The sequence below is a fragment of the Manacus vitellinus genome, unplaced genomic scaffold (genome assembly GCF_001715985.3).
Source record: "Manacus vitellinus isolate BGI_N305 unplaced genomic scaffold, ASM171598v3 scaffold_0_pilon, whole genome shotgun sequence".
Lineage (NCBI taxonomy): Eukaryota > Metazoa > Chordata > Aves > Passeriformes > Pipridae > Manacus > Manacus vitellinus.
In genome coordinates, this window is record NW_021938789.1 from 55,658,960 (window position 1) to 55,683,577 (window position 24,618).

The following is a 24,618-nucleotide window of genomic DNA, read 5'->3' on the forward strand; positions in this document are numbered from 1 at the left end:
TTGTCAAGACAAAGCAGTAGACACAGCTGAAGAGAAACAGAAGATGACCCTTACTTCCATGACATACTCAGATGACTGTCATACAGCATTATGCAGAGCAGCATTAAGCACCATATTTTAATTTTGATTCTGGAAAAAAACAACAGCTAAGTGAGGACAATGTGCAAACTGGTTCTGTTCAAAAGGTCTGTAATTCCCCAAAGGTGCAGAACGGTGATGTGAGGAGTGCAATTTCAAGCCAAGATATTTCAATTTTATAAATGAAGTAATAGCTCAGCTATAACTGAGCTATTCACGTTTTCCAGGCATTCTTGTTTCACTTAGACACTATTTGTGCTTCTAGTCCTTCCCCCTCTTCACTGCCTCGGCATACTTCTTCATTTCATTCTGCCATATTGCAAAGAATGTCATAGAAACAGCAAGTAGGAAAAAAAAAAAAGAAGGAAATTCACACATTCATGCAAATTCTGCCTAAGCCAGAGAAACAAAAGGATCCTGTTCTCTTTACCTCACTGAAAAAACAGAGATGGTGTGATCAGTGTCCATGAGTACCTATACTGGAAAAAAAGTATCTGATCTAGACAGTCACATAATCTTGTAAATTCAGACAAATCTACAGCCAGTGATGGGAATAACAACCTAGACAAAGCTGGAAAATAAACAATAAAAAAATAAAATAAAAAAAGCACCTGGCACACCTCAATTTAACATTGTATTATTTCTACTGACAGGAAAGGCAAGACCATAACCTGCCTGAAGGTTTCAAGGCTTAAAGAACCACTTCTGTTGACTGAGAATAGTTTGCAGAGGCCCATTTCAAGAACTATTCTTATAACTGATCTAATTGTATCACTGAAGAGGGACTGCAGCATCATAGTATGCTTTCATGGTGGGACAGGATGGAAATATTTCAGGAAAAAATTGTTATTCCTGTTTTTTAAGTCAAAAGAAAGTTAATCTTTAACTTTTGACGTTTCTTAATATCTACTGAAATAGATAACTGATTTTTGGAAAGAAAAAAACCAAAATCAAAGTCAGAATCTGCAGAAAATTCTATGATCTCCTTTCAAGAGAGAAAGAGAGGCTCTAAATCATATTTTAGCAACTGGCCACTTTAGAAAGAAAAACAGCACTGGATCTCTGCCTTCGAGTCCTAAGAATTAACATACTGTGGGGATTGATTTGTCTGCAGTCATTTTTGCTGAAGGCCATTGCAAACTTCCACGACACCCCATGTTTACTTTACTGGAGCTGAAATTCAGGAGAAAAAACAGAGAACACTACTTATTGACATCTACCTGGCAGGTCTATCCCCTACATTTTTCCCTCAGTGATTTGTCTTATTTGCTCTGAACTCAAGCAAAAGAAACACATTATGGAAATGGTACACTTTTAATCCAAACAACACTCCTGGGTGAGCCTTATGAAGCACAAGCTTGTCATCTCATCACAAGCACTTGATGCTATTTGAGATACTGGATGAAGTCCAAGACAATCTCTGCAGACTTGGACAGTATGCCACTGGATACTAAGGAGAACTACATCCCTCTTGAATTAGGAGCTAGATAGCAGACAATGTTCTCTGCAGCATTTCATGTCACACTGGTATCGATGCTATTTGGGCTCCTAATGTCCTTGGCCATCAACTCTACACTAGCCAGATGTCTGCTGTCCTCTCCAAGTCAAGCTGCAATTTATGATACACTCCAACTTATCTCTCGTTGCTATCACAGACAGATAAAGCAAGGTTACAGCATGAAACTAGGACTTGGAAGTTGCCCACGAAACGTATTTTGTTTCTCCTTTTGATCACAGATTCTAAGTGTAATCTTGACATGGATTCCTTCCAAGCACAGCACTTTTCTCCTGGAACAAAGCACCAGGTGCCTCGATGAATCTTTATCAACCTTGACTAAGACACTGAAGATCTTTTGTTTGCATGCAATATGTCATTTAGAGGAATCACCAAAGCATTAACCCATCTAGTGGATGACAGCTGATACACATAATTTGTAAAGTGCCTTTGGGATGAAAGAAATTATATTAAAAACATTAATTTAAAAAATGTAATGTAATAAATGTTAATAACATCACTTCTGAATCTGGTACCGCCTTCACACAAATATCACATTTACCTTCTTCTTAAATTGCAAGGTTCAGAAGAACTTTTTTTTTTAAATTACTTCTGAAATCAAGCAAAATACTTGAAATTCCCATCAAATAATAGAATTAATTAGAAATTAGTGAGAAAGTCTCTTGGAGGAAACAAAGGCTTAAATGATAACAGCAAAACTATTTACCCTGAAATTCAGTGATTACTGCACAAATTCAATAAATCAAGTTTACACAAACAGTACTTACATATCTCCTTTTTTCAACTGACTTTTATTAAATAAAATTTTAATAATTTTCAACTGCAAACATATTTATTAACTGAACCACAGAAAAAGCTGTGCTGTCTTTAGAATGTTTATATAGGTATAATTTAATATTTCTTATAAAAAGTTCAAAGCTGATCCACTTTTGCATCTGTTCAGCCTTTTTTTTCGTTTAAGATAGAAATATATTTTGTCTGTATTTTTAAACCAACAGTTCTCCAAGATAATCTCATAATATGCATTGTTGCATTGCTTTCTGAAGAAGTGCTTTCATTAACACAGAAAATTGTTGGAAATGAGATGAGAAGTTCTAAGATTTTATGCTAAAAACACATGAAAAATAAAAGCAGGTTACCATTACCAAGAGTTACCATTACTGCCAAAAGTGATGGTAGTATGGGGACATTGCTGCCAAATACAAGTAAATTTTAGTGGTTATCCAGCAAAAGTTTATAATAATACTTCTGTTTTCAATTGGCATTGAAAGGATTGGAAAAGAAGATGTGAGAAAAAAAACCCGATTCTTCAAATGTTAACTGAGAAAGAAAGGATTGCCAATACAGGAAATTCCTGTTAAAGTCATTAAGTATCACTTCACTTTCCTTCTTAGACAAGCAGCAAGGAATAGGAACAAATTCCAAAGTAATTTTAGCTTTTTTCCCATCACAAAAAAAAAAAAAAATCATCAAAATCACAGAACAGATGGACAAAATGCTATGTAACAAAACCTTCACACTGGGGACTGTACTCAACAGAGTTTGTGCCATAAATAGCCACTTCAAAGCTGCCCTAGATCACTTTACCAAACCCAAAATTTACTACAGTTCTTTTAACATCACTGGGTTCAGTAAGAAACCTAGATCCCTAGGAACGGCACATTGACACATCTGTCTTTCAGGCCTGCGATTCCCTGGACAGAATCCAAATCTCAAAGTTGTGTTTCAGTGCTTCCCTCACTATGTCTGGGGAGAAACAGGCGTTCAAGCCAAGCTTATCTAAAGCTACAGGCATGAAGGATGACAACCAGCTAGTTATCTTAGAAGAAACATTTGCCACTGCACTATATATGAATTCCTTTCTGTGTCTAGAACACAAAAAGTCCAGGTCTCCTCTCACAATCCTGGTGTTCTGTGAATAGCCAGAGGAGTCCTGCTTGCTTTTTAAGCACAGTTGGAAAAACTATTAGCACTTCTAGCTAATAGTTCAGTGGCAGAACCACTTTTCCAGGCAGTGACAGGCTTGGATTCCCTAAAACAGAAGCAAATGCAAGCCCCAAAGTCAGAAAGAGAAAGCACAGGAGAAAAATTCACTTGTGCAGTATCACAAAAGGGGAAAAAGAAGATTCTTGAGTTTGTTCCTACAACTGTTTAAGCAGGCAGAAGCAGTTTTTGGAGCACCAAAAATAACTCAGACCTGAATCTGCAAAGCCACTAAGATGGCAGCCACTGCCTTTCACATTCTCTCTCTGACTTCTTTTTCTAAATAAAGTAGTTGCAGCTGCAGCCACAAAGAGCACAGTTTAACTGATATGAATGTTTTCAGCTTTGCAATAGTTACAGCTCTACCCTGTTTCTCAACCTCTACATTTAACAGAGATGTGGGTGATTATCTCATCAGATATATACAGAAGGGCATAGAATTTCAGTTGCCAAGATAAGGAAGTGACGAGACTTTACAGTTTTATGTATGTAAAAAGATATAGATTGTGAACACTTGACCCTGTTGCAACGACTCTTCACAGCAAACTGGAGAACACCCTAATGAGGGAAAAGCCACAGACAAGTCTCAAAATTTCAAACAAGCTTTTTTTTTTTTTTTCTGCTTGATTCCTAACAGTTGAAGATCAATCATCTATTAAAAATATTAGTCAAATATTAGATACATGAGTCTAATGTGCCAGGGTGGCTCTCAATTATTTGATGATTTTTACTCTTCAAGGTAGATTAAATAAAGCTAAGGAGCTTTTCAACAAGAGGAAGTTTCAGTCAAAATAGGCTATTTCTTTCTTCCCCAAGATCATCACTATTGTTTACACAGAGCTTTCCACAAGTCAAGACTAGCCTGGTCCAAAATCTTACTGCTGCTAGTAGCTGCTGAAAATTGGCTTATCCTGGCTCATCCACACATGTGTTACCTCCTAGGTGCCACCTTACTCCTGCCTGTTCAGACAGGCATAACCTATATGCAGGGCAGGTGCCAGTCATCTGATGGTTTCCAATTGCTACAGACTGGATACCATTATCCTAGTTTTATTGTGTTTCAATGAAAAATATCAGGTAACAGATATTACCAAACAATTTATTTCCTGCCCTAGAAGACACAGTCTTGTGCTATGTGCGAGTGCAACTAAAAAAAGTTTAAAAAGTTTAAAAAAGGGGACACTACAGTCACCTTCTATAGTGTTTTCACTTCTTCTGCTTTTTACTTGCATCCTTTAGAACTTCATTACTTCTAAAAGAAGTAAAACTTTTAAATCTAATTATTCCTGTTATTCCTGCAAATTGTGGGGTTTTTTACTATTGTGAATGGAAGATAATGAAGTGAAATGTTTATTGTAAATAGAGAATAAACCAAAACCAGCTACAGGACTGTTTCCACTAGCCCACTGACCACAATATTGAAGCAGTTTGCCTTACACAGGTTAAGAGAATGATTCAAGTGTTTCATGTTTGCTTTTTGCCAGTAATAACTTACCACAAGACTAGTTGGTCCATTTGCACATCTTTACAGAAAAGACAACACCACAGTGATGTACAGCCACCACACCTTCTTTCTGTAGTTGCATCTCTTCTTGAAAAGGCAGATCTAAACAAAAATAAGAGATAATTATCTTTTTTTCCCCCCCACCTTTCCCAGATGGAGAAACATGGCTAATTCTTCCAATATAATCTATTTTTTCACATATATATACATATATATAGCAGCCCTTTTTATATAGGCACCGATAATATACAAAAGCTAGCAAAAAAAACCCCCTACTTTTATGTGTTCATGTCATTCGAGTTTTATGATTGATTTCCACAAAACTATAGAAACCCATGTTCAGAATGTAATTGTTCCATTTTCAAATTCTTTGCAGGCATGCATTTTGCTTGTGTTCATGTCATTCAAGTTTTATGACTGATTTCCACGAAACTATAGAAACCCATGCTCAGAATGTAATTTTTCTATTTTCAAATTCTTTGCAGGCATGCATTTTGCAGACAGGTAAACACAGAGGCAATGTAACTGTACCTTACAAAATCTATTATTAGCCCATTATGAGCAAGTATTTTCCCCACATTGCACATGTCCCAACACAGAAAAAAAGTCCTCAAGTCAGTAAAGATTACAGTTAAGTAGACTGAAGATATGATAATTTCTATTTCAGGTTCCAAATTATTGGTATCATAGAACCATAGAATGGTTTAGGTTGGAAGGGACCTTAAAAGTCATCTACTTTCAACCCATCTGCAATGGGCAGAGAAACCAAATAGGATTTCAAAGAGTCAAGTGTCATTATTAATCCATATTCCAATGATCTTATTTTATATATGCTTTGGAACTTTTCTGATCCTTACAGAAATGAAAAAAGAAGTTTCTTTATGGCTTAATATGCTATAATTCGGCTTCCTTTTGTGGGAATAGAGGCAGACACTACTTCTGGTTCCCATTTTTCCCCGAGTATGCCAGAATGGCAGTGACTGCACACCAGCTTTGGGCTGGATGCCAACAGTCACCTGGCTGCACTGAGAGACCCCCAAGATATTCCCTGATGGTTTTGTTCCTGCATATAACATAATACAAACCACCACAGTCAATTTAAAAGGAGTTCTCTCTTGGGTCTAAGCTGCCCTACATCACTGACCTTCTCCTTTTATCCCAGCACAGCACGGAATATAATGCAGTTTCACCACAAACAGTCCAGCTTCTCCACTGTCTTTCCATATATATAGACACACACTATACAAATAAGTGTATACATATACATATGTGTTACACAGTGAAAGAGAAAAGCCACAAAAATTCTATTACTGTGTGGTTTACAACTGTAAGCACACAGCCTGGCAGCCCAGCAGCATCTTACAAGAAAAGGTTTATTCCACATTTGTCTGTGATCATAGAAAAAAGTGAGAGATGCATGTATTCCCTATGAGGCAGTTTTTTATATATTGACTTCCAACAAGCACAGTCTTGCCTGGTGGCATGCCAGGAAAATCCTATCAGTCATACAGATCAGGAGTACCACCATTACAGCCCTTAGACCTACTTGTCGACAGTGTTTGGTACCTAAATTAATACACACGAGATGACTACAAACTGGAAACCCACAAATCCTTCAGTGGTAACTGTAAACGACAGAATCAAGCCAGTGTTAACCTGCATCACCATTCTGAAGTCACCCAAATAAATCGGAGAACTTTGAACTCCTGCTGTCATCACCTTTGTACTCCCACATACCTCTTGCTACGTGAGGTCTCTGAGAACGTGCACACCTTCATATCCCCCTGCTCTCTGCACCAGGCACTTAGGGCCTGCTCTGGAACCCACTGAATTCAGCACTAACATTTCAAGCCCTCCGGCAGACCATTAGCTAATTGTTATGCAAATCTGTGCCTTACAAAACAAAATTGCTCTTCACTGCTGCAGCTTCTCAAAAAGAGGAATCCGAGTATCATTCTGGCACCTGAGACCTTCGCTGCTGGCAATGCATTCGCAGCAGGCGGCTCCAGTGACCCGAGGGGTGCCCCACTTGACTCTCTACACACCCCGCACGAACACAAACAGGTTTCCCTCACTGGCTCAGCCCCATTTTTCCCACAGCAGATCCCACACTTCTTAAGTCATTCAACCGTGGTGCAGCAACACCGTAACAGCTCCAGCTGCTGCCTCAGGGGAGGGACGCCCAAAAAAAGGAGTCCCGGGATTTTTATACCCTCACAGTCTGTGTGCCCATTCCAATGGTGATATTTCGTCTGGGGTCTTCCCAATGTTCCCAAAGCTCCTGCTGAGCCTCTGGGTGACCGGCCACCCCTGGGCCGCTTCCTGGTGCTCCAGCCATTTCCCGCTGCAGCTGCACACAGAGCCACCTTCACTGCCTGTACTCCTCAGCAATGCAAGTTCTTGAACATGATGAAAACATCAAGGCATCTGTTTTAAAGAATTTAGCCATTTTTTAAAAATCCCTCCCTTTGAATAGGCTGGGGGTCTGCATTTCTAGAGCACGTGAGGCTTTGTCTTTTAATTTAATTTTGATTAAACAACAGAAGGAGTACACACTGCAAGTAGCATACCACAGGTTCACTGGCATTAACACCTGTGTGTATATCAGCACAGCCATATAAAGAAACTGTATAACACAAGCCTGCTTCACAGCACCTGCAAAGGTCTTATTTACTTAAACCCTTCCCATCCACAGGCAGGGGTGAAACAGTTCAAGATCCTAGTTTAAAATGTGTCAGGGAAGACAGACCTGCTATTTATCACACAGCAACCAAGACCAAATATAAAAGACTAACCAGTAGCCTTTCCAATCCCACACTGCCAGCTGGCACTAAATGATAAGTGAAAGTGCTGCAAAGTACTTTTTTCCTTGCTTTTAGAACAGTGCAATTTTAATATGTGGTACATGGCACATTGCCATTTCCATTTTTTGAGTGCAAAAGCCTTGTACAGGGAACAGGGAGTACAGCCAACAGAACCAGATCTACTTAGAACTTTGAACTAAAATTCATTGTTTCATGGGTGAACAGCAAACGTGGTTTATTTTTTTTCTTTTTGGTTACTCTTCATGTTGAACACTATGTATTTATTTGAACAACCTGTTAAAATAAACTTTAAGAAAATGCATTATCATCGAGGGGCTCTCAATTATCTTCCATTCTGCTCAAATTCATTTTGCCAAAGGGATTTACAGGCACCTATATAATTCTCAGAGGAGCAGCAGAATTCCTCACACTACAGTGTGTGGTGAGCATAGGCGTAGGACTTTTAAATCTCAATACATATGGATGACACAGGAGTCACTGCATTCAGCCCTACTACTTATCTGTAGAATTAGACACGGGACACTCTTGACTGATTTACCCTCCATGTATCCAACCCTACATTCATGACCACCCTATTTCAGAGAGATCAGCCAGTGTCTGGGTGTCACAGGTACCACCAAAAGCTGCAATTTCGTCTGAGAAGTGTGCATACAGAAGTGCAAACAAGTAACTACTGACACAATGGTAAATATTCACACTTATTTTCTAACGCGGATAAAAGGCAAATGCACACCGTAGAAAGAAAAATCTCTTTGATCCAACTTTATCCTGAGAATAATAACAACCAAACAGAGAGTCGTGGTTACAAACCTAACCAAATAGCAGGGGTGCAAGATCCTTGGTGAATTTTACTTGTACATGATTATCTGGAGGTTTTTTTATTATTATTTATTCTATTTGTGGTGCCTTGGTATAAGCAGTTCCTTGTTCTGCATTTGAATTGCTAAGTGAGCAGGATAAAGAGGCAGATTATGAGACAGGCTTCTTTCAAATCCTGGAGACTCTCAAGACCATTCTGAGAAAACTGATAAGCAGGCTAGAAACCTGAAAATTCAAGGATAACAGCAAGGATTAAAAATAAACACATCTTGGGATAAGAGTAATGCTATTGCATGCCAACATTGCAGTATTAAACTGGCATAACAAAACACTGTTGTTAGGGCCTACCTAAATTACCTGCTGTCCTGCCTTTAAAATGAGACAACAATTAAATTTAAAAAGCCTTTCACACACACAGAAATGTTTTACAGAAAATACTGTTTTGAGAACATCTGCCTTTCAGTAAAACCAGGCAGTCCCTTAAAATTCTGAATAAGAAATCCCCTCTATTTCTGGTACCTGAATTCCCCCCTAAAGAACACAGCTTAACTAAGTCTCCTGAAATAAGTCTATTTTATTTCTTTTTTTTTTTTTTTGTAGAAGACAAATCATTTGCCTTCGAGACACACCTACATTTCATCACTGGTCAGCAACTGTCAAAAATATCTATTTAGCATAGGCTCCCTTCAGTTTATGGACTAGATCTTAAAAGCACCCCATCATATACTAGCTTGTCCTACAAGAGCCCTGCCACAACCACAGACAGTTACTTTCCTTACGTATAACAGTTGCTCTGGGAAAAAAAAAACAAACAAACCAAACCAAAAAAACCCCAACAAACAAAACAGATTTGTTTCAAAAATGAAGCATTAAAGCCAGTCTGGGAAAACCCAGTCATGGGCTAAAGTGAATCTACAATGACTGCTGCAGAAACAAATGCCGAGACTGAACAGAGTTCACGTTGGACAACTTCACAGGAGAACCACAGGTTCAGATGGTTTAAAATGCAAAATCATAACTCTGAATCTAGGGGTTTATGCAATGCCAAAAATTCACTTCCACAGACTTATCCATGAAATTCAGCTACTGATTTTAGTAGTTTGAAAATAACATAAACTAAGCCTTTGAAAATTACACTTTTTTTTTTTCTAACCAGAATGATGCTGGTGGCTGTTTTTCTTAGGTTTTTTTTTTTTTATTACCCTTATGGGACTTATTTTGAAATAAGAGCAAGCATATCTGTTTGAAAAACTATATACTTAATATAAATATATTAGTATTCTGGCTTCAATTAAAACTCTCTAAGTAATTTCATGTGGAGAAAAGTTAAAGTGAATGAGAGAAAAAAAAGGCTTTGGTCTGGTTTTAACTTAAACTGTCATTTATATTTCCTCCCACAAATAAGAACAGAAAGACTTATTTCAGAATCATAGTAATGTTACCATTAGAAGACCCCTCAGTAATTTGGAAACCTTTAAGAGAAAAGAATTTTTACATATATATATGTGTGTGCATGGTACAATTTAAAAAAAAAAATGCTGTGGGCTGTCAGACTCATGCTTTTAGTGGGTTTTGGTGTCAAGTTCCTGAAAACATGTTGTGTTATTTTGGTAAAACACATTATTTTTAGGATCATTTAGAACGAACATGCAAGATATAAGAAAACTTTTTCTTGAAGGAAAATTAAGCAACCATAAATCTTACTAATTCCAAATAAAAATCCCTCACAAGAGAATCCTGCGAAAGCCCAAGACTCATACAGTTGAAATAAGACTCAAAAAAGTTTAAACTGCCTTCTCCATATAAAATAGGAAGCAGTGGATATCTATCTTTATTGGAACGCATGAGGATTATGGAAGCAACAAAACAAAAAAAAAAAATCCACAAAAAGAAAACGTAACAATTTGCTAAGCAAAGACAGAATCATACCTAAAAAGCTTTAAAACCGTGATATAAATCATTTATGTAATGAGTAATGTGGCTCACTTGTGGAAGACATACAGACCAAGAGTACAGAAAAAGTGTATCTCAGAGAATGCCACCAGATGACATCACTGCAGAAACAAAGTTAACAGCCAGTTCTGTTTCTCCCATGCATTTATAACACTTAATAAAACCACAGTCATCATTCTCAGTATGGTCAGTGCCTTAAGAAAGTCAGGTTTCTTGTGGGTTTTTTTCCTAAAGAACCAGTTATAGAAAAACACAACTGCAAATCCGTTGTATGTCCAGTACTAACTGAGAGCTCCTCCTGAATGCAAATATTTTCTCAACCACAGCCCATACAAAGAGGGAAAATTAAAGAAAACTCTCAAAGTGTCTGACCTCATGGCAGGTGGGGAGGATAACGTTGTCCTTCTCAGACTCCCATCTAACTCAGCTGTACGTTATTATTTTTTTAAACTATGTATGTCACCTATGCTTTGCCTGTGCTGTGCCTGTACATGAAACACTTGAGGTGGTGATTTTCAGCTTGTTTGGTGTTTTGACTTTCACATGGAACTGAAATCTAAAAAATAACCATGCCAAACTAATAATTAAATGTTAAAATTCTGTTTTCTGCTCACAAAGCGTGAAGCCAGTAAAACATTTTTGGACTCAACTCAAAAATCAGCATAACTAGGCAATGTATGAGCAATACAGGCTGTACACAGAAGCTCCTGCCTTCTACAGCAAGCTGAGAAGTGACCTACAGGCAAGAAGCACCTACAAGAACTGAGAAGAAAGTGAAGAAAGTAAGGACTGAAAATGCACCTTGATCTGCTGCCATCTTTGAGATGCAGAAATGTTAATGCTGTCACTGGCTCTGTGAAAAACTGCAAAGCAAGAAACAAGGAGCTTGCAAGATAAATGTTTTACTTGAATTGCATAATACTTCATAAGGTTAAAAATGTAATGTTATAAGGTGCTGTTAGCAGTCTGTTTCTCTTACAGTTAGTCTATAGTAATTCTACAATAAATTCTTACAGACTTAACTGGGTGTTAAAAGTGGTCTCCACAGTCCATATTTACTGCAAGTCTGGGTCATACCTGTGGGTTTCTACTATGCATTTCTTTATCATCTGCTGATTTGTATAGTTCAAATGCACTGTAGTATAGAATTCCCACCAGGAGTTCCATAGTTTTTCCTGATCTTCACTTTTACAGAACAGTTTATACTGGACTACAAATATCACATACAGGCCTGCAAATATTACACGCTGGGATGGGCATATATGTAGTAGTTTAAAAATATGGATTTTTTGGTCTTTACTGGTGTATTCATGCTCGTACAAACCATTGTAAGGACTCAGTTTTGCTAGAATTCATCTACAATTTTATATACTTCAAAGCAAGAAAGAAAAACGCAAATCAAGATGACCTGTAGCTTTGTTAGTTTTTTGCCATGTGAAATGACTTATGATAGTGCTGTAGCTTCATATTGCAACAGAAGCTTGCAACTTTTTTTAAACTGAGTTTGTACATTCATGTTGAAAGCTGAAGTGACAATTATGGAGACTACTCTTCTAAAATTTTTTTGTGACTGGTAAAAATTTGGCAACCCCAAATTTCCAGAGCATCCCCTTAAACAAGCCAAAATTTAGCTACTGTGGATTAAGCATGGATAAATAAGTTTTCAAACTGTGAGGAATTTGTTTCAGATTTGAGCAGAATGCTCAGAAAACAAAGACATAAAATCCACTAATAAAGAAATACAGACCTATTTGCCAATTTACTTATATAAGCCATTTTCTTAAAGTAAATAAATACATTATTATCTTTTTTAAATAAACTTAAATTAGATTAATATCAATATCTGTTTATCTGACCCCTCGGAGCACTCAGTCTCCAGTTTATTCAGATTTCTTACAATACAGATACCAGGATATCCCTCAGAGTAATCAAATATCCACTTACTCTGCGTTTCTTAAGAGACTGGGGAATAACGAACTAATATATTATATAATCAGTCAGTGCGTGAGTGGGGAAACCAACTTGATATTACCTTGGAGCATAGACTGTGTAGCTTGGTATTACCTTCTAGGATAGACTGTGTCACCCATCATTACCTGGAAATTCTTTAGAAACATGAAAACAGTGATTCTGGCAGCATTTTTCTGGCTTTTCTCATATGCTCTCTTCAAAATCCCTCACATTATAAAACAAATCACTGAATCTTTCTATCAGTCCTATTTTTCTTTTTGCTTGTCCACAGAGCATAATACATACTACTGTTATATACTAGACTACTGTTAGGACAGCAGAAAGTCTTATTTTTTCCTTCTCTCGATCACCCAAGCCAAGGGCAGAACTAGTCCTTCACAACGTGTTTAATTGGAAAGAACCAATTCAGTTACGTTAAAAATTATGCTATTTCTGTCATATAATCAGTGCTTAATGGGAGTGCAGTATCTGGATTTATGGGGCAGTACTTGGGGGATGTGGGGGCCAGAAACACCCATCTCTTAAAATATTACTCATCTGAGAGAAACTGGCACATTTTTTTCCTTAGGAATGCAGGGAGCTAGAAGGTAGAAAATCCTGCCTTTATAGGTAACCCTCAGCTAACCCCTGTGTGCATTCAGAAAGCAGTCAGTGCTGATTTGGCTCTAGTTCCAGCACATGCAGAAACCAGGGCACTCAAAAGAAACCAGTACAACCATGCCAACAGTTAGGAACATGCTTAAGACATGCACTGGGCCCTTGGGAGCTGAGAAAGGCTTGTGGTTTGTAGGTAATTGAGGTGCAATCACCTTCCTACACAGGTGGTAGGTGAGTTGGGGAGCTTGAAAATCAGCAGGATGGGGAAGGCAGAGCAGCTGCCTCATACTTAAAAGATCCTGCTTTTCTGTGTGGTAGAAGCCACGGGATCACAGTGTTGAAGCATAAAGCTTCATCCTGTTTTGGTTAAGTGATGAGACTTCTTAGAGTTATCTTAGTCTGGGAGCACCGTCTGCCCAGCTTTGGTTATAGTCTCTCCTCAAGCAAGAACTACAAAACCAAAAACCAAGCAGATGCTGGTATAGCATTTCACTGTGTGCTGCCCCACTTCAAATGAAGCCTACGAATGTTTCACTACATTTTCTCTTCAAACTGCTGACCTCTCGGAAATAAATCACTAAGGAATGCACAGAAAGGAACACATCTTAATACAAATAGTAGTCATAACAAGAAATTATGTCTAAAATTCACATAACTGAATTGGCAAAGAATAAAAGCAGTCATCTTGTTTTGAGAGAGTTTCTTCACAGAAAATGTTAATAATGGGAAAAATTCTGAGATTATTTAATTTTTTTATGTTCATATTTTAATGAAATTTTGGTTGTTTGCTGTGAACCTAGAAATTCATTTTATGAGTGCAAGTCTATGCTTGCAGACTGTACATGTTATAAGCATAAGTATAATTTGCACCCTTTGGTGCACCAAAGCAAAATGAGGCTTTGGCTCACACACTGTGGTTAGACTAGCTCAATCAAAATAATCCTATGAAGCCCATGAAAACTTTCTATTGGCACTATTTCTCCTTTGATCTCCATTAACATAAATAATTGCCTTATTTTAGAATCCATGGTAAGCAGGTTCCACCACAGAGGAATTGTCTGTGGGCAACAAGTTCCTGATGAATATACATGTATTAATTACATTGACCTGCATACTTATGTTGAGGTGCTCAAGCTGGGCTTCTGAAGAAAGCTAGACTAAATAGGATGATCCCTTTCTGGAACAAATGTAAGCAGCTGGCAATATTATGTCATGCCCTGTAATAGGGGGGGGAAAGTCAGTGTTTGTTTTTAACATGACCCTCTGCCATGTATTTGGTAGTGAAAATATATATGAGAAGACTTCGGGAAAGAAAGACAAGATGGATGTGTCTTGTTGCCCTGAAGTGAGATTGTCTTGGCTTGGGTCCAACATAGAATCATAGAATGGTTTGGGAGTTGGAAGGGAACTTAAAAGTCACCCAGTTCCAAGCCCCCTGCCATGGGCAGGGACACCTTCCACTGGACCAGGTTGCTCGAAGCCTCATCCAGCCTGGCCTTGAACACTGTCAGGGATGGGCAACCCACAGCTTCTCTGGGTAACCTGTGCCAGTGCCTCAATACCCTCACAGTAATGAATTTCTTCCTAATATATAATCTAAACCTGCCTTTTTTCAGTTTAAGGCCTTATCCTGTCACTACATGCCCTTGTAAAAAGTCCCTGTCCAGCTAAGTTCCCTTTAGGTACTGGCAGGCTGCTATAAGGTTTCCCTGGAGCCTTCTCTTCTCCAGGCTACAGTGAATAAGACTGAGAGATCTTTAAAAATACTAATGCCATGGTACTGTACCTTAAGTTAGCCTTTCACTTTAGGAAGGCTTCTTTTAGCTTGAATGATGGACACAGCATCTGAAGACAGTATTTCCAACACTGTGCATTACAGGTGTGTTTCTGATGTTCCTCAAGAGAAAAAGAAAGCTGTCACCTGCTGGTCAGCTGGGATGGAAGACACCTGCATGTGTCTGCTTAACTTCAGAATTTGTCTTGGCAACTTGATAGTTATGTGCCTTCAGCGAGACTGTGGTAGTTGTCAAAAGAAAGAATATGCAGCAAGCAATCAAATAACTTTTGCTGATTTATGTGGAAGTATTTATTGTTTTAATATCATAAGGTATGAGTTTTCACAACTCATTGTATTAATGCAATCATCAACTTCAATATAGCCTCAAAGCTGTTGTTTTACATTACAGACATGTATAAAGGGATCTTAATTAGATCAGGATCCAAGAATTGTTTGCAATTTTTATCCTGTGAACATAGCTGCAAACTTGTGTGGAATTGATTAATTCTTTTTATGGGTTTCACAGCTGTGTTAATTTTGAGGTCACACAGTCCTGTAGAGTTTATGTAGACTATCAGCTCCATCTGAACTCCTTGGCTGTCTGTGGTAATCTTAGAGACCTGTACATGTGTATGGATTTCTTTTGGGACAGCCAACAGTAATAATTGCTTTTCACACACTACCCACAATAACAGCTGTCCATATCTGAAGTACTTTCTAAAGTTACACCCCTACTTAAACAAAATGTCATTGAAAGTACTTGAAAGATTTGAGTAAGGAATCAAACCAACTGACCACATGCAAGAGGAAAAAGAGGTTAACCCTGCAGACTCCATTAAACATAGTGAAGGCTGAAGAAAAGCCAAAACTAGAACTCCCCAACCATATTTGATTGCTCTTGTAATCCCAGCTTTGGGTTTAAAATGTAGACCGCACCACAGAAAAAAAAAAACCTTTTAAGCTCTGTGAGCATCCAGACAAAATACAGTACGATGTAACTGGGCAGTGGTTTCTCTAACAAAGAAGTACACTGCAACGCTCTTCAATTTTCAGGCAGAAAAATGAAGTACAGGATTTTCCACAGGATAACAATGCACTACTCTGAAAGGCTGCCATCCTGTGGCAGTTTAGGGAAGCTGTGGTAACTCACTGCCCCGAGTTAATGGCTGCTACACTCTGGACTGGAAAACATTCGTCCTAGACACCTCATACATAAACAGAACGAATACTCTGTTTTCTTTTTTTTTTTTTTTAAGTTAGTTTCAAGAAAAGGCTTCGACCTCTTATGAGTTAACTGTATTATGGCACAGCTTATAAGATGGGGCTCAATCAAAATATATTTCATTCTATAGTACTGCTGCCATATTCAGCCATAAATTGCAGCTGCTGAATGAACACACACACACACACACAAAATCTTTAGAGAACAAGTAAAGAAAATTAATTTGCTTGCAGTATCATTAGAATGTTGCCAGTAAGCTGTGCATGCAAGTTAGAAACTAGTCCTTTGTATTTTCGTTTCCCTACAAATCCTAAAATAAGATGAGCTTGCAACTTCTGTAAAACATAGTTCCATAGCAAATAATCACAGAAAAAAACATACTTCCAATTTTCAGGGAAACTTTCTTTAAAAAGCTGGGGAAAAAAACAGTGTTTGACAAATTTTTCCACTATTAGTATAGAAGTGATAAAGGAGTAACACACAGCTCCTAAGAAATATGTACACAAATTTAAATTTCAACTCCTTGAAATACAACTTCTCAGTTACTTGAGCAAGAAAGAAGTTATATTAGCCATGTATATACATAATACCCTTAAAAACCTTTATTAAATCCTAGTCAGTTAGTTCAACTTTCTTATGTCCACACTGGGTTATCTGCCAGAATAATGCAGGTCATCTGTGGTCCTGGTCTCAATTTCTTCTACCTGGCCTGGCTTTCGTATTTACTATCAGCTGCCAGGTAGTACTACTTCACTGGAGATATAGTTCCCAGGACTATTTTTCCATCCTTATGCCCCACTCCCGTGCTATTTTTACAAACAGTGCTGTCAAAGCTGCTAAGAAGTAACCGTAATTCTCTCCTCCAATGTCCCTTGAAACACCAACCACCTTTAGAAGGCACAGAGCAGGAGCCCTGCAGAAGTACCTGCACACACACCTTTGTATGTAGTGCTGTTGGACCATTAATCTGCTCTCCCTCACCAAGAGCCAGGGACATATTCCATTCTGCATCTGTCTGCAGTGTACACTTGCTTTTCCACAACCAGGAAGGCATGAATTCCTGCTCAGACTACAGCATTTCCTCATCTCAGTCCTAGCTAGCACAATTTACTTTAGGAACTAGTCTCAAACCATTTAGTGTTCAACAGTCTTTTGACTTTCTCTAGTTGCTGAAGCGTTCCCTCAGAGTGGGAAACTAAATACCCTCCTAAAAAAAAAACCCAACACCCTAAATTATAATTCCTGTGGTCTCAGAATTCTAGCCAAATAGTTACTACATTTTTTTCATGATAGCAGGAAACACTCTAGAACATCTTTCTGCTTAGTCCTACCTTGTGGGATTCAGCTCTGGGAGCTTCACAAATCACAGCATTTCTAACCTTGCAGGAAGCAAACACCACTTGCAAGGAGTGGTCTTTTGCCCTGACTTTGAAGCCAACATACTCCTGCTTTCACAACTGAATTAACTTTAGGACAAAAAGAGACAAGGAAGGGAAAAAACCTGTAGCAGAGCAAATACACTTACCTGTTATACTACTTCTCTGACCCTCTTTTTTGATTTCCTTAATTTCCTTCACCCTGTAAATCAACAGCTGCTGCCCCGGGCCATTAACACTTGGGAACCAGGAGCCTCAGAAATGGCACAGCTGAAGTAAAAGTATTTCAGGTGAATTCAATAATTGCAAGCAGAGGCCAATGCCTTTCATTTAGAAGAGAAACTAGAGTAAGTGGGATTTGTATCTTATGCATGTATGCATACATTGAAAACTATCTTTAATTAATCATATAGTTTAATGAACTGGCTGCTAATCCCACAGTGATGAAATCTGATTTTAATAAGTTTTGGTTGGTTGGTTGGTTGGACTCAGCAGCACTCTTAAGTATGTACCTAACAACTGTGAACTTTATTGGCACGTGGTCTATGCTGTGCTATATAGAACCCATGTTGTATTCACAGGAAGTTGTGGAAGTTGTAGTTTCTCTTCACTGACACTGGGACTCAGACTAAAACCTGTATTACAGCATGCTTCCTTAACTTTGGCCAAGGTTAATTGGTTGTTTTGCACCAGGTGTGGTGATTGTAGTTCCTTAGGATCCCAGTAAGAAAGGCACTCACCTTGTAAAGTATCACTTAAAATGCCATTTACTGAAGGTACTCTGTAAAGAAGAGGTGAATTGTATGGCTGATTGCAAGTGCTTTCAAATGCACTATCAAATGGGTTCCTCTGATCAGGGTAAAGCAGGAAATGCAGATCCCACCCTTCGCAGAGTTGTGTTGTTTTGGTCAGGAAGCTACTGTACACGTTTCTTAAAAATTAATTAACTCTCTGCTTTCCTTCTAGTCTCAAATTAAAAAGGATGTAAAAGCTCTTCTGATAAGGGTCATTATACAGCATTTAGTTGAAGCCTTTCTAGAATAAAGGAGAGGATGTTACAGAAAAGAATTTGAGAAGCTGTCAGGAAAGCTGTAGAAGGATGAGCAAATCATACTATTATGCAACACAAGCACCTACTGCAACTCTCTTGGGAGCAGAATGAAAATTCCCTTACAAAAGCACATGCATTGATAGTGAAAACCTCTTGGCACAGATGATAAGGCAGGAATATGGCTGAATCCCATCACTCCTAATCGCTGGAAGGCACAAGAGGACCTAAGAAAGTTAAGAATCAGGCAATTAAAAACAGGGTAAGATAGATCAAGAAGGTAAGACTGGATTTCTCAGCAGAGGCATGGATCAGTCCTCTCTTACACCATGCTCCACCTCATTTTTTTTTTCAGAGTAGAAGGACACAGAGGAGAACTGCCTTGCTTTTCAAAGAGATTAAAGGAATCCTCCAAGCAACACCCATTTCTCTGAACATACAGTGGTATATACATGATGGCAGAACTAAATAACCACATTTCACAAAACATAAAAATATAAATTCTGGTGCAGAGGAAGGATATTTGCAGAGCTGTGAAGTTCCACTGAAAAGGCAGTTATTTTCCTTCTTTACTTATTAGGACTTTTTGCTTGTTAGATATGTAATACTTCAGTGTTAATAAGTGTCTCTTGAAAGTCCTCCTCATTTGTGATTGAATATATAATTTCTATTAGTGCAACGTGAGTCTTACATTCACAAAACTGGCAGCAGACACTTGAATATTTATAGACTGCAGTAGTTTCAGATAAACTTAATATTCTATATTTACACAGGACTAATCTGAAGGACAAACAAAGCACTCCAAGAGCAGGTGTGTAAGCACTGATTCAAGACTTGGAGTAAGAGGCACATAGTCCATGTTAAGACCCATGCTTTCCTCTGAACCTCATTCTTTCTCATGTAAGCTAGTTTACAACTAGCTTACAATCACTGGGCTTTGTCCTGGAAAACTGACAAGCCCTGCAGGTTATGCTGGGACCTAAAAGAAAGACAGAAGTAATCTGCAGGCATAAAGCATTCTTCAGACACTGTTTGGAATTTACCCCATCAAGAAGGAATTAATTGCTTGTTGAATTTTTTCTTCATGTTTCCTTAGCTTCCTGCCCAAAAAATCATCATTTTCGCACTTTTGGACAGCTTTGACTTTATGTGCTGTATCTTTCCTTTTACTGGATTATTTGTGTTGCACAGATCACAGAACATATTGCACTTCTAGGCTGGGCACTTGAGCAACTCCAGTGAGACAAGAAATCTCCATGATCAGAGCAAATGAACAAATTGCTCACTGAGCAAAGTGACTTTGTGAGCCACTCTGACTCTTTGTTGTGAATCAATGGTCTAAGTCACTTAAAGAATCACTGAAAAAGGTATAAAGCAGGTTTAATATAAATTGGGAAAAGCGTGACAATGTTTGATGGCAAGGTTCACTCTACTACTTACTGCATGGATCAAACATACAAAGGAAAAGGAGATTAGAATCAATTTAGAATGATTTCTACGGAGACTGAGGATGGAAAAGTGTAAGGAAAAGGGGACTCTTCCTTTTAGTCATGAAGTTCAGAGAGGATCCCCTTGCTTTCTGAAGTCCTGGTGGAGCCTAGGTGCAGCTGTGTCCAACCTGAGTACCACATTTAGTCAACAGTCTATATCTAAGGGATTTAGCAGGACTTAATTATTTTCTAACTTATCAACTTATTAAGTGATTCAATAGGACTTACTAAAATTGCAACAGTGACTTAAGCACAGATGGCAACGTTCATACTTTACTTGCTGTAGGGTGTTCGAATCAATTCTCACACACACATACACAGAGACACAACGATGTATATATAAGTGTACTGAGGTGTATATGCTAGAAAACTTTCCCCTGAGTCCAGTGAAATACTCAAGTCAAATGCCTCTGTGTTTCTCACCAGGAAAGTTTGAGCCTCGAGGAATGGGGGTATCAGCCCAGGCTCTACCGTCAGCTTTTGGTGATGATCCCCCAATTATTGCAAACTTGAGAGCTGGCAAGCTCCGAGAGGTGTCCCACTCAGAGGGAGATGCTGGTCTCAGCCCAGTGTGACCCAGGAGACCTCAAAGAGCCTCACCTAGGACACCTGTTTATCGAATTCCACAATGATGGAAGTTAGTCATTAGTCAATCTCCATCCCGGTCATAATCCAAGACAATAATTACTAGAATTTTTCAGAAGTCCAGTAACAATAATATTGTTTCAGGCTATAAGTCAGGTAAGTAATGTTCCAAGACTATCCGGAGATGACTGATTATCTCTTGTCCCCTTTCTTGGTTAGACAACAGAAGTTCCTTGTACAGACAGTGTTTCTAATAAATTCAAGAAAATTTAACTTCCCAAGAGCCATTAATCAAGGCCAGGGTCTAATGAGAATTCTGGAGATCATAAAGCAGCCTGAAGAGGAGGCACCACCACAGCCTTGAAATTTTGTATTGAGCCTGCACAACTAAATTCCATGCCAGAAAAACGCCTGCATAAATAGTACCATATGATTACTCTTGTCTCTATTTATGAGATACAACAATACACCCTCCCACTGACTACCAAAAATGACTTCCTAATGTGTATTACAGTCTGTGAGGGTTTTCTTCTTTGTGCTGTATCAGTATTCAGAACAACTGCCTCACTGATAATATAATTTATGCTATTGTGGCTGCTACAGATAACCCTAGCTACTTAGTTACAACAAAGAAATGCTGTGGTAACTGGAGTCAAATAGGAAAGAATAAAATGCCTTATTATACATCTCTCAGGAAGTCCCATTTATATTTACAGATACAGATGGAGTACTCTCTGTTTATATATCACTATGTATTTATCTACTGCTCTTCTAAAAAAAAATCTTTGAAGCTTGAAACTACTTCAGTCCTTAACAGTTATTTTAAAAGCACAATTCTCACTGAGATTGAAGATAATGAGGCCAGGCTTTCCTTTCACTATATCAGCTTAAAACACTAGTAATTCACACATTTAACAAGTTTTATGTGCCAAATGATGGCATTCAGTGTTAGGATCAAACACTTGAATTGCATGTGAGAAAACATTTTAAAGATAGATGTGGTTTGTTTAGTTTTGGTTGGTTTGGGGTGGTTTTTTTCCAAGTTATTCTTGATCTGATAATATGCTCGCATAACTTCAGTATAGTAGGTCAATTCTTGCTAAGATTAATATACATATGAAAACCTCAGGACTTCAGGTTTTATCCAAACACACATTTCCTGGATTTGGATCACAGCTCTCTACATTTGCAAGGTTTATTCTGCAACTGCTTTTCATTTAGTGTTAGTAATTTTCTGCAATGTGGCTTCATCAGTGCAGATACTTGGTCTGAGTTATTAGTGGTCCACAGAAAACCTGAGAAATCAAATTAATTAGTAGGTGAAAAGAAACCCAGGAAGATTTTAGCAATGACTATCAGGACCCTGTGGGGAAAGATATTTACAATTGCCCAAGAAGACATTTTATAAGGGTAAAAAGGGTCACAGCCAAGAGTGCCATCAAGTTTCATGGGAGGTCTTCAAGATGCCCTTCCTTTTGTGGAGATGAAACACTTAGCAGGTCTAGAGTTTACCTTAAAGATGGAATTAGTCCTTGCCAGGCATTTTTCATCAAGAGGAAGGAAGTCCTGCTGTATCATCAAGTGCACTGTACATTCCCAAGGTAAAACCAAAGCTTTCCTGACATTTAGCTGCTCAGTGTGACTCCACAACTTCTGGACAAAAAAGAAACAGTCCGTGGTTCAACTGATTCCTTTCCTCTCTACAGTTTTGGGTGATTACCCAGCAATCATCTGAGATTTGTTTTCATGGGGCAATCCTACATGTACTTACCACTGGAACAGCTGTCTTGATAGTAGCATTCAAATGTCTTCTTTTATCAGATCATACTACTTGGTACATGGATATTTCACAGTACTGTAATATCTCAGACACTCAGGTCTTAATACAACTAACTTTGTATCTTTCTTTCACTTTATTGTCTTTCAATTGCCCCTCCACAGGAAAATAAAAAAAAGATGGAGAGGTTTCAATTATCTAGAGGGTTACAAAGCCCAGGTTAGCATTCTCTTCTATTTTTGTAACAGCTAACTCACATATATATATATATATATATAAAAAATTTAGGACATTTCTGACTTTTATTCCAGGAGAGCCAGAAATGGATTTAGTTTTATAGGGTAGAAGGCTTGGGGTTTTTGTTTCCATTCCTTATGACTTGGATTACAATTAATAACAGAGGTAAGAAGAAATCTTCTATATAGCTGCTACCCCTATGAACATCAATTTATCAAAAACCAACACTTTAAACACTTAAGTAGTTAGGCTGATGATGTAATAAATCATTTAAATTGCATTAATATTTCAAGTAATGCAAACAATTAACGCTGCTGTATGGGAGATTGCAGACTTTGATAGGCAAACACACAATGATGTTCACTTGAAAGAAATGTCTGCTCCTGTCTGAGCACTATATTATATTTTAGAAACAAAATAAATATGCTGGAGCCTAAATACTTGTGGAGCTTTTTTCATCATACTGAAGCAAGAAGGTCATGCTCTGCTCTTGCAACTGGAAGCATGTCTGATATTTGCAAGGATACCATTTCTCTCAATCTTGTAATTATTTTTTTTTTCTGAGAGCTTTATCAAGATTTATGCTTCGAAAAGAAAGTGTATGTTTTGTTTGGTTTTATTTCCACAACAAAAGCATGTCTACACAAGCTTCAAGTAGCTCAATATATTCAAAACTACATTAAAGCACTGGGAACCATTGAGGATCCAATGCAGAGATTTCACCTCTGTCCTCACTCTGTGCACTCTCTCTCCCTCTACTTTCTAGGGAGGAGTTAAGCCAGGCACTGTATGAACTGCAAGGAAAAAGAGTTTTGCGTTTAACTCTAAATTCCTGGACAGTCCACCTCTGAATTAGTGAGCTCTTAGCTTCACTACTTGAGCTACAAGCCCTGTATCCTGTGATGAACTGGCACCTCCTCCTTCACCACACCAACCTATTCAGCACTGAATGGTCTGTGAAAAATAAGACATTCTGCCCGCCCAGCACTGTCATGGTTGTGACAGTATATCTGTACTCACAGAGTGGACAGATAATCCATGTGAAAGCTTTTGCAGTGCTAAGAATAGGGTTTCATGACTGTTTCTAGTAGGATGACATCTCTCTTGCCTTCTTACTGTTTCCCTGTCTCACACATCCTGTGCATTGTCAGGTCTCCCCCATCACTACTCTTCTTCTTCTCAGGTTTCCATTGGGGTTTTTCAGTTCTGACTGGCCAAAAGACAAACTATCATACTAAGAGTAGACAGAAATAGAGTGTTCTGAGCTTCTTGCTGCCACAGCTGGCTAATGAGTCTAAAGCATTGCTGAGTATGTGCATGCTATACTGCAGTCACTTAATACTACACAGCTCTACTGGACATAAAGTGGAGTAAAACCAGGAAGAATTTGGCCTGGGATAATTATTAAGTGCACCATAGTTAAGCTCCACGCAGTGTTGAGAGAAGTATCTGCCACATTGGTTTCATGCCTCCTGGTGTTCCATGGAGGAACAATCTCAACAGTGGCCCTGGGTTTGTCTCATTGCTCTTCCCTGTGGTCAAACTCACAGCTGGCACATATCCCCACAGCTTCTCATTGGAGTTGTCTAACTAGGGATCCTCAAAACTCTGCAAATACATGCTGCACCATTACAGGATGGCTGCTTTACAGTGGCCATGCTGTGCTGAAAACACATTAACAGCACTGAGGGATTTGGATAGCAAAGAACTAACCACTATTTCCCAGGCTAGTGCAGTTACCTGGTCAGCAGTTGCTAGTGACTGGCTATTCAGATCTGTGTTGGCAACCATGTGAGCTATATCCTTTCTTGGTAGCTGTTTTTGCTCTGGATGTTATAACATTTCTTTATTAACCTCTTT

General features: G+C 38.4%; 1 protein-coding gene across 4 annotated transcripts in view; it reads right to left on the reverse strand.

Annotated features, from left to right (window-relative positions):
* Positions 1-24,618, reverse strand: part of MAPK10 (mitogen-activated protein kinase 10) — a 204,295-nt gene that overhangs the window by 170,807 nt on the left and 8,870 nt on the right. For 3 of the 4 annotated variants that reach the window (XM_018073715.2, XM_018073708.2, XM_018073745.2), the window contains exon 3: positions 5,073-5,183. In XM_018073715.2, coding sequence (XP_017929204.1) covers positions 5,073-5,092 — 20 coding nt within the window. In that variant the 5' untranslated portion in view covers positions 5,093-5,183. Of the gene's footprint in view, positions 1-5,072; positions 5,184-24,618 lie in introns of those variants that run through there. The other variant, XM_018073732.2, reaches the window with a different exon arrangement.